This window comes from Primulina eburnea, chromosome 14, assembly GCF_022965805.1.
Source record: "Primulina eburnea isolate SZY01 chromosome 14, ASM2296580v1, whole genome shotgun sequence".
NCBI classification, from domain to species: Eukaryota; Viridiplantae; Streptophyta; class Magnoliopsida; order Lamiales; family Gesneriaceae; genus Primulina; species Primulina eburnea.
Genome location: NC_133114.1, coordinates 22,536,441 through 22,547,769, shown reverse-complemented (window position 1 = coordinate 22,547,769; position 11,329 = coordinate 22,536,441). Strand labels below are relative to the sequence as shown.

Genomic DNA, 11,329 nt, shown 5'->3' with positions numbered 1-11,329 from the left:
GATTTTCTCTCTTAATTTTCTATGGCTTGCTCACGATTTTCAGTGCTGAAATGTTCAGAATTTTCGAAGATGGAGGAGAGAAATATGTCTAGGAGAGTGAAGGGAAAGTTGGCAAGATAAAGGGAGCAAATAATCTTTTTCTATCTTTGAATTTGTGAGATAAGGAAGGAGAATGATATCAAAGATTTTGAGGTTGATATTCTAGGGAGTATGGCCGATTTTTATCATTCAAAAGCAAGGTAGAAATTTCTTAATTGTTTAATTATTGAGAATTAAAAGTTGAGGGATTATCTACCAAAAAAGATTATGAAGAGATAATAAGGAGTGAGTTGATAAACTAATTTAAATCTTTTAAAATAAGGGAGGGGCCGATTTTTCTTAATTAAAAAGGAGAGAGATATTGCTAGATAAACATGGTAGAATATTGCTTAAATATTAATTAGTGGTGAATAAAATTTTAGAGATTATCTATGCTAAGAAGGGATAAAGAAAGATATCAAAAATGGTGAGTTGACAAAATTTTAAATCCCTTAAAGTACAATGGCCGAAAATCACAATAAATTGGAGGGGGAAATATTTCCTAATTATTGGATTTTAAATCTCTAGTATTTTATCTACCCATTAAATATTTTAGTGGATTAAGAAATTAATTATTGAATAACATTAGCTTGCATACATGGATAAATAATTAAATACTTAAATAATTTTTTAAACATTCTTTTACAATAAATTAACTTATTATTTATCTTAAATAAATTTTTGGAATATTTTCTTAATATTAAAATTTATCTTTTTACTCCAACTCCAGTCCGGCCTCACTTATTTAACTGAAAGGTAGCAACTAAACTACTGCGTGAAATAAATAAATTTAAAGAAAAGAATTCAAATGTTCATGCAATAAAATCATTTTAGTTTAAATACTAGAAATTATGCATGACTTATACGTATTCTGATTTACGGGTTCTACACACTACAAGTTGCAGTCTGATCTTTTACAAATTGTCGCTTGACAGATACGCTCCTTACCTGATGACGTGTCAAACTGATTTATCAGCTGACTTTCATAGTCGATTGATGAACTGACTGTGCAACTGAACATATGTTCGGTTGAGTTGATCAGTTCGGTAGTTTTTAATCGCTCAATTTGTCAAACTTCCAAAATTCTGATTCTAACATAACTAGACTCTGCAAGATCGAGCTGGATGACATGAATACAGCAACCGGCAACGTACGGCTAGTAAATATAACGTCCAAACTAGTCTAGTCGAGTTGAAGTATGATTTGTAGCAAATTGAGTTTTTCTTTTAACCGTTTTGTTTGCTTGTCATTTTGATCACTGATCTATGAGATATCATCAAAATACTTCAACTCGCTAGATTTCCAGTCAATCCAGGAGTGTTTGTGCAACTTTTATAAAATAGTTAAATTTTAATATACTATTTAATTTTCACACGAGAATTATGGATTTTTTTATTATTCACAAAAGAGTTAGGCGAAAAAACTTTTTATTATTTCCCATACATTTTTCATCGTCAACATTGCTATTATTAATTTAGCATCATCACCAATTATTATTATTATTATTATTATTATTATTATTATCATTTATATTTATAATATATTATTAAAATTTTGAAACTTAGAGTAATTAACTTTTCATGTTATGATTTGTTTTAATAATTATATATATTAATAAAGTGTTAAAACTTTTATCTAAGTCAACATCAAATTGTATGTTCAATTTTTGCTAAAGTCTTTTTTTTTATTTTTTTATTTTTAAATTTATACATTAAAATTGTAGTATAATTTCACATTATTTTTTATAAATATATTTTGATTCTTATTTAAATATAAAATAAATAGATTATAAAAAATATTATATAAACTCACCATGGTTGCATCGATGTTCTAGTTATTATTATTATTATTAAAATGAAACTAACTTTTGCAACATTTTGTCGTTATCCAAAAATGCGAAATGATTGTAAATACTGTACCTTGTAAGGACTGCAGGGAAGTTTTCCTCGTTGATTATTCAACTAGGGTTCGCGAATTGCATATTGGGCAGGAGGAAAAAAATTGGAAGAAAATTAATCTGTCGAGTCTTCTCTCTGTGTATATTACATGTCTTCAGGTATTTTGCACCAGTGGTGTATGTATATATTCGTGATTGTATATGGTGTATATATGTATGTGATTATGTTTTGGATCTATTGGTTTTGATTTGGTTGCACCGAGATTAAAAGGAAAAAAAAAAAGATCTGCAATTTCATGGGCAAATTAAAGTTTTCTCGTTGGAGTTTTAATTCGGTTCTACGGAGAATTAAAATATATAGATCTGTAATTTCATTGGCAAATTAAAGTGTTATTTTTGGAAATTATGAGGTGATTGCACAAGGATTAGTAATTTTATTGAAAAGGAGAGAATTCTTGAATTTTTTACTACCGGAGCCTCCGCCGGGAGTGAATCCTGGGTTTTTATTTGCTCCGTTAGTTTTTTTTGGGAGGTTCTGTTAATTCTCTGGTTTGACACAATTTTTTGTTAAAAAAATGGTTTTCATGATTTTTGTAGCTAGAAGAAATTTCTTTTAAATTGTGTCATGTTATGTGGGATATGATTTATTTGGAAAAAAATTAACCTTAATTTCGTTTTTTGTTTGGCAAAATGAGAAAAAATGTGCAGGAAATGAAAAAGAAAAACCGGACTACCTGATTTCAGTTCATGAAAGATTGGCAAACGTTGATTGTTTGCGATGTATAATTTATATGCACGTGTGGATCCTCTTCCCCTTTGACATGGTCTTCATGTTTGAAATTTGTGTAGGTTCTTGAGTCCATATGGTTTGGAATTGGCCAACTGTAAGTCTTTTTTATGCTTCATTTTGGTATCTGATTGGTTTATATGTATATAAAAACGAGGGAACTCTTATCTTCACCTCCTGAGTATCATGCGCATTTATAATACATTTTCCAGTTATACCTGTGATTTTATTGTTTGCGTGTACTGTTCACGTGTCAGAATCATCAAGTAACTAATATATCTTTGTCTTTGCATTTTTTGTGGAAACTGTTGCATCCACATGGAACACGCTATTGTTACATCATCGTTATGGTTCATTGTGAGATAACTGGTTTGTTTTGATTAGTTGGACTTGGACCTAACAGTCCAACACCATTAAAATGGCTATTTTCCAACTATTCCTTGCAATTGCACACGAAATTCGTTAAATTTTAATCTGTTGAACTTGTTCTTTCTGATTAATAAAGATTTGTAGCAAAATTAAAAGTTGTGATGAAAAAATCATTGATTCCTACAAGCATCCGGTATGAAGTTGAATTTGGAAATGTCTTTAATTTGTCGAAAAAGTGCATTTATGATTTATTTGATCACCAGTAGCAAAATGAAACAGCTGTTGATGATCAGATATTGTAAGTATTATTACAGGTTTATTTCAGTTGTCTTTAATGTGTTAGGCATTAAGTGCGATTTATGTATGCATTCTCCCAATTTTTTAAACTGATTGTTTGCCCCATCAGTTGCGGCAAATCACCTATTTTACCCCGAGTGCACTGAAACTTAATTTTTTGAATTGGGTTTGCCAAGTAAAGCAGGAAACAGATATCTGTCTAAAGGCCAAAATCATGCATTTGTGGATTCTTATGAAGTTTGACTCAGATTCTCGATTCTTTACCCCCAGAATGCATTTATGGTGTTAAATTCAATATCCTTGAAGGGCAAAAGAATGGATTTATGATTTTTTTAAATTTTGACGCAACATCTTGATTCTTTACCGCCGGTTTTGTGGTGGCAGTGCATGTAACTAGTATCTTTTATATTCTGGAATCCTTCTGTTTTTTTCCTTGTGTAAAATGAACTTTGTGCGGTCAATGATTAGAGACTTTGACTGATGGATTGAGGCACTCGAAGTTCTTAAATGTATGATATTTGTCTAGAGATACTGTTTACAGCAATTAAACCATCAGATGTTGGAAAGAATTGAACTTGCAGAGAATGGAAATGCCAGATGTTTTTGTGCCTCATGTATCTTCCCCTTGTTATATGTGTTGATCCCCAGACTTGGAGACGATCATTTTTGTCGGAAAGAAATTGAACAATTATTTATTTTGAAGACATTTTTTATGAAGCCATGATAGTTAAATAAGTTAAAAGTTACTGGTGGTGTCCTTGATTATCATTTTTTTCTTTTATTAGTGTGCCTTTGCAGTACGTACCCAATCGCTCGTCCATGTGAATGTGTCTGAGCAATAAATTTTAGCCAATTGGGGCTATTTTAGCTAGTTGTCTATTGCAAAATACGTACGCCAATTCCATCCATTTCCTGAACAAATTTTGAGATTACCTATTGGAGATTTGATGCACAACCTATCGTATATCTTCCTGTTTCCAAAGCTAGAGAGAGGCATTCTTCATGTGATGCCCGGAGAATTGTGTTCGAAGTTCAAACCTATTCCCATTCTGGTATGAGGATCGAGCATAGACAAACCATTTTCTGATTGAGCTCACACCATTATCGACATTTGGAAGTTTTTGGAGCACATGCTTATAAAATTTCCAACGAAATTATATATACTATGTAAAATTATAAATTTGATTACCTGCTAATTCTGATTACCTCAAATTTAGTGACACCATCTGAAAGTTTGTATAGTAGGTAAATCGTAAATTTGATTACCTGCTACATATGATTACCTTAAATTTAATGACACCATCTTTCCATTTAATTTTCCTTCGTATTTCTCACTTTCCAATCAGGCCTACATTTAATTGGTTGTTTTTCTAATAGCCCTGAGTATGTTTTTGCTCTTTATAGTGACTATTTGTCCCAAACAAATGACTTAATTTAGTATCACCTATTTTATGCCGAACAAATGTCTATATTTTACCTATCAACTTAATTTTCTATTTGATAAGAAAAAGTCCAATTCGTTTACACGCACTTGTAAATTTATTTTTTATTTAACTTGGATACTTTATTGACGACTGTCTCGATAATCTAGAACCGTTTTATTAGCTGCAACCTAAATAGTTGGCTGGTTTGTGCTTCCTGCTGTAGCATGGCCCTGATAGAATACCACCTGTTCTTTTTCATTCTAATATTTATATCGGTATATTTTTCCATACATTCCTACGATTTGAGTCACACTGGGTGTGAGAGTTGATTTGTTTTTTGAAACAAAACTGGTTTGCTATGGGTACGATGGTCTGAATATAAGAGATATTCTTTATATTTCTTGTTTTGTTCACAGTTAGATTTGCTTCCTCAAAGTTAGTTTCCTTGATAGTATCACTTACTGTTTACTTGGAACAATAACATTTTTTAATGCTTAGTTATCATGTCCTGCCTTCTATAGGCATTATTTCTTTGGTGGCTCCTTTCCTTGATACTCAGCTTCTCTTCACGAAAGAATAAAGAAACGACATAAATGCATTATCTCATTTTATTGCTTTGGTGGTATATTAACTTCAAAGTTTTGTGTTTTTTTACAAATTGTCGCATTATGCTTTGTTTGTCATAGTCTTATTAATTGGTCTGTATTGAGTAATTGATTTTAGCATTGCACTGGTATTATTCTCATGAATTTTATTTATGTTTCACCAACTGTTGATACATTAATCTTCGGCTGTGTTCTAAGGTTACCCTGATGGGTTTGTTTCTTTGAAACAAGACCAAGACTTCATTGTACGAACTTCTTGTTTTGTTTGAAACCTTCTGGATAGTGATTGATCCAGTGGTCAGTAGAAATAAAAATGAAGTTCGTAAAGGTATTGGATAGTGGTCCACGTGATGCTGACATAAAGAGAAAACGGTCCGCTGGATGCGAGACCTATTTCGTGGGGGCTACCAGCATCGTGTTGCCTAGTTCTTCTATCCACAAGCTTGGCAAGCGGAGAAAGTTAGATGGATCTGCAAGAAAATGTAGCGGTTATGTTACTCCATCTGGGGAGTATTTTCTGAAGTGCTATTCTAACTTTAAAAAAAGTGGGCTTCCCGATCGCGTGATGCATTATCATAACGGCGAATGGAATGATTTTCCCCAAGATCTGGTTTCCTTTCTAAAGAAAGACCTTATTAAGAAAACTGCAGTAGAGGTCGAGCTTGGCGGTAATAAGATATTACTGGACTTTGTGCACATGATGCAGTTGGATTTGAATACAGGTCATCAGAAACCTATTGCATGGATAGATGTTTCTGGAAATTGTTTTTTCCCTGAAATATTTGGCGATCATGACGAAGCACAAGAATGTCAATATGAATTTACTGAAGGTGAGGACCTTATGGCCAGTGAACCTATTGGATGCAATGATATCAACTTACACTTGGAGGTGGATATTAAAGGACTAGACTCTTTCAGTCTCAATAATTCTAGTGGGGAGTCCTGTGCAAACTTTGAGAAAGTGCAGGCCAACAAGAATTTTGCTCTAAAAGGTTCTGATGAAATTGTTGATAGTTGTTCCAAAATTGATGATCAAAATGGTAAAATTGAACGCGTGGAACCGGACATGGTTGTGGCCGCAGATCCTATTGATAGGTCTTTGGATTTTGCTGCTACGAAAGAACTGTTTTTCCAAGGCATCAACGCTTTTGCCAAAGCAATAATAGTTGACATACAGCATTGCACAAGCGCTGCAGTTGATGCACGCTATGAAATATTTCAGAAACAGATTGAAATTACTGAAAGATACCGGGGGAGTGCAAAGGTCCTCTACGCTTGGCTTCCTTGTTCCAAAGGAATGGTGTCTAGTATACTGAAGTATGGAATTGGCTACTTCCAGCGATCAAAAATCGAGCCCTTGTATGGTTTTGGGGTTTATCTCATACCTGCTAATGGTAGTGATCTCAGGTATAGTTTCTTCCACTTCTTTTCTCGACCATTGAGCAGATTTATTTTTTCCTTAATTTTTTGTCATCAACTCCTACTAGTATAGTAGTATCCATTCCTGACCTCGTGACAGTTAGAGATTATAGAGCTTGTGGTATTGGTATTTGTATTCAGTGTTAGATATTCTTGACATGGTGTAACAAGGTCAGATGATGGAGTTATTTTCCCACTTTCTGTTTGAAATTGGAACAATTTTCATCGAGCTGAGTAATTTCTGGTGCTAATGTAGGTTGTTGTATCATAGCACAGCTGATGATTTTGATTATCTAATATGGGTCCATGTGATTTTTGTTGTCTATAATTTTAATTTTTAATGATCTATGTTTTATTTGGCATGCCCATGTTTATACGCAAGTTTATTAGTAGACTCTCATTTTGCCTCATAGTATTGTAGTACTTCGGCTTGACACAAGTGTAATAGGTCTCTCAGTTCAAATTCTTTTTGTTAAGAATCTTTTCTATTTTTGCAGTGCAAACTATTATGATAGTGACGAAAATGATACTCGAAATATGGTACTTTGTCGTGTAATAATGGGAAACATGGAGCATGTCCGTTTGGGATCGACTCAGTTTCACCCAAGTGATGAAAAGTTTGACAGTGGAGTCGACAATCTTGAAGATCCGAAGCATTACATTATATGGAACATGAACATTCATACTCATATCTTCCCAGAATCTGTCATACGTTTCAAGGTGTTTTCTAACGGAGAAGGTGGTTTTCTCTTCTGAATGAAATTTTATATTCTTGTTATGAGGAGAAATCTTCTTTTTATGGCATTTTATGTGATTTAATTAGTTGTCTTATTTGTGTCCTTGCACGAATGCTAAGAATCCAAGTACTTTGATATTTTCCTATTTTATGTTTTATTTCAATTTTGTCGTTGTAAGAATTTTGTGGTTACGAGCGAGTTGCTTCTACCAAGAAGTTTCTGTAGATAATAAATCTTACCCAGTTAGATATATAGTAAGAATATCAAAAAGTTTGAGGGAATCTTTTCGCATAACAATCATCCTCTTTTTCATGTGACCCAGCTGAGAAAGGTGCCTCCTATAATTAACTTTATTGAGGAACATTTATTCTTCTCCTAACCCTTGGAGTAGCTTGAGATTTTGTCTGACAATACGTGTGCAGGATCTCCGGTTGAGACAGAGAGCAGGATAAATGTGTCAGGGATTACTACTTATAATGAAGAACCTCAGGCCAAGGTAATGTCCTGTTTGATGTGCAGTTGAATTATATTTTATTTGCTGCCTCTTTCTTTCTTAGGTGCTACTTTGATTCTTTCATTTAGATTGGTATGGGAATCCCTTTTGTCGGCTAGAATCATGTATTTTAAATTAAGAAAAAAATTCAAGTTATTAAGGATGGAGGTATTTTTGTATCATTTTAAAACTGGACAAGGGTGATAGCATGTCTGAGGTCTGGTTCTTCCATATAGTCATGTCCTACTGGCCTCACCTGCGCTCATCGGAAGTTGATTGCTTTTAGTGTTGTTTGTTGGGTATAAGTTATCTGTTCCATTGCATTTATTTGTAAATGGTGATGTACATGATGACTGACCGCTATTAACTTGATAGCATTTTGATATCCCTTGATTTTGGGTTGTTTTCGAAGTGTTCTTTTACATTGCTATTTTTCACTCGAGGTGGTTTCTGGTTACTCTAGGGAAGCTTTGGTCATCCAGCTATGACATCACATACACCTTTTATTAACCATTCAACCTCTGCAAGAATTCCCAACAGCCCGTGGATGCCATTTTCTGTGCTGTTCGCTGCCATCTCAAATAAAATTCCTCCCAAAAATATGGAGCTTGTCAAGTCCAATTATGAGCTGTTCACGGTCTGTTTGTTGAAACATTATTTTCTTGGTTGTAAATGTCTATTATACAAGTCTTGAAAGTGGTTGGTTGTCTTGTTTTTTTACATAATTCTTGGCAGAATAAGAAGATAAGCCGGGATGAGTTTGTGAAGAAGTTAAGGTTGATTGTCGGTGATGCTTTGCTGAAGTCCTCAATACTTAATCTTCAGGGCAAGGTATGACCCATTGGCTTGTTCTTTACATCTATCAGAGCACTTATCTTGTGTTGTGTGTGTATCTTTCAGTAAATTTTAAATCCAAGCCTGTAACCATAGTTATTAAAGACTTTAGATTCACTAGAGGACATGGGTCCCTAGGAGCTTGACACGAGGCAAGATGCATAGGATTGTGGAATCTCAACGTAGAAAAAAGTTCTATCTTGTAGAAATTGTGTGCAGAAAGTTGTGCATGCCACTCACCAAGGGTGCACATTCAAATGGGTTTATAGGAGCATAGGCGTCTGCCTTCACAACTATGCTTAAATTATTGAAAACTGACTCTAAAGTGGGTTTATATTACTGCGATTAAATCCAAATGTCACATCTCACTTCATTTCTTGCTAAAAAAGGTTTTAAAGTTTTAAATTCTTAAACTTTGATGCATCTGCTCGACCAGACTGCATAATCACTTTTCTTTTCATTAAAAACTATTTGCTTTGCCTTTCCATTTGTGCTTCAATGTGTCCTGATTATATATGCTCTTTGAGTGTTTAGCTTACAAACCCTGCTTCAAACATGTGAAATGTTATATTTTTACACTTGGTCCCGTCTCGTAATTTTATGTGTTTTTATTATGTCCTGTGACCATCGTATATAGTCCCTTCACCTATGAACATGCTAAACTTCCTTGATTTCCAACCTGTTGGAGATTTTTGCGAAGGAATTTTGCTCATCTGTCATCTCATATCGCCTCGATTTTACAATTGAATATGTTCCTCATTTATACCACGGTGATGTCCTCTGTTTTTTTGGAATGCATCTAAAATTCTTAACTGGAACGAATTCAATTCCTCTTGTTATCCATGGCAACTTCATAAACGAAGTTGGCATTGTATATTTACTTGATTTTCACTTTTGTCTCCAAGTTTCAGCTTTCAAACTACATTCTTTTCTAATTTTATGGTCACTTTTGGTGTTTGAATTGCAGCTATCACCCAAACCAAAGACAGAAACGGTTGTTCCAGCTCAAGAGTCGGGGAATGAACAAGGCCGTCAACTCTCTTATAAATGTTCGTGATAGCAGCCAGCTTTTCGGTGAAGGTATACAGCCATATCCCTGTCTTTAGGAAGCTGTGAATATCTTTGGATGTGTATTAAGTTTTACTTTCGGGTTCGACTTTCCCCAATACTCATGTCTTCAAAATTCTGTACACTTGTACTGATTGTAACTGGGATCTCTTTTGATGCTAGCAGCTGATTTTGTTTGGACCTTAGTTTGTTATGGTTTGTTCACTTGTGATCCTCTGTTCAAATTCCAGCACACTGTGATTTTGTATCAAGTAAACTGGAAACGTGGAAGCATTCGTTCAAATAGTAGAAAATGTAGGATAAAGTATAGCATGGTTTTAAGGGCATTTATGTCAAACCAATTGAAGACTTTATGTACAAGTAAGGTGTATCAGACTTGTGTGAAAAGTCCAAAAAACCAAAACGGAAGACGGGAATCTATGATAATTGGTAGGGGTGAGTATTGGGTCGGTTCGGTTATCGATCAAACCGAATTAGTCATAATCGAACCGAACCGAAATATGTATTCATAATCGAACCGAATTAATTTTCATAACCGATCGAATCGAATTAAAATTGGTTAATTCGGTAGGTGATTGAATTAACTGATTAGCTTTTAAAAAAACTGTGATTTAAATTTAATTATATATGTAATTTTTTTTGTACATTACAGTCTACAGAAATGCCGAAAAACATAAAATTAAATACATCACAAATGTATAAGTTTCGTTTGAATACAATTAATACATGTATTTTTTATAAAATAACATAACATGGGCGGGCGGCGTCTCGATCGGTGACGAAAGATGGGTAGACGGTGGATGAAGTCAAGAGTGAAGAATAGAGAAGTGAGAACGAGAAAGCCAAGGTGTTTAGAATTAGATTAGAATTATGGTTGATTTTAAAATTAAAAATTTAAATATATATAAAAGTTGATAAATAATAAAAAAATTATTAAATACTAATATTTATTATATCAGTTAATTCGGTTAACTGATTTCAAACTTTTGAAAACCGTAACCGAACCGAATTAAATGATATAACCGAATTTTTTTAATTTGAAAATCGAATTTCCGAAATAACCGATCCGAATTTTCGAATTGATTCGTTCGGTCGATTAATTTGGTTTAACCGAAATCTTGTTCACTTTTAATAATTGAAGATCTTTGCTCAAGATAAAAGGCAATCCTTGAAAAACTGTTAATAGGTTGGTATATCTTCAATTTTTTAAAAATGAAGCACTTTTAATTCTTGTGTTTAAAAAAATCGAACATATTTATCCCATTTGTAAAGGGTTTATGTTTTATTTATGTCTGATTTTGAAAGACACGGTTTTAAATGC

The 11,329-nt window shown here is 33.5% G+C and overlaps 1 protein-coding gene across 2 annotated transcripts; it reads left to right on the top strand.

Annotated features, from left to right (window-relative positions):
* Nucleotides 1–1,948: 1,948 nt before the first annotated feature.
* LOC140812014 (inactive poly [ADP-ribose] polymerase RCD1) lies at nucleotides 1,949–10,193 on the top strand. 2 transcript variants are annotated; one of them, XM_073170180.1, is made up of 8 exons: nucleotides 1,949–2,134; nucleotides 2,825–2,859; nucleotides 5,656–6,864; nucleotides 7,374–7,615; nucleotides 8,036–8,109; nucleotides 8,570–8,743; nucleotides 8,842–8,937; nucleotides 9,908–10,193. In XM_073170180.1, exons 3-8 carry the CDS (start codon nucleotides 5,771–5,773, stop codon nucleotides 9,995–9,997), a joined length of 1,770 nt encoding a protein of 589 aa, XP_073026281.1. In that variant the 5' UTR covers nucleotides 1,949–2,134; nucleotides 2,825–2,859; nucleotides 5,656–5,770; the 3' UTR covers nucleotides 9,998–10,193. The 2 variants fall into 2 exon arrangements, with proteins under 2 accessions (XP_073026281.1, XP_073026282.1); XM_073170181.1 differs by lacking the exons at nucleotides 1,949–2,134; nucleotides 2,825–2,859 and having other exon boundaries at nucleotides 5,644–6,864.
* Nucleotides 10,194–11,329: the final 1,136 nt, after the last annotated feature.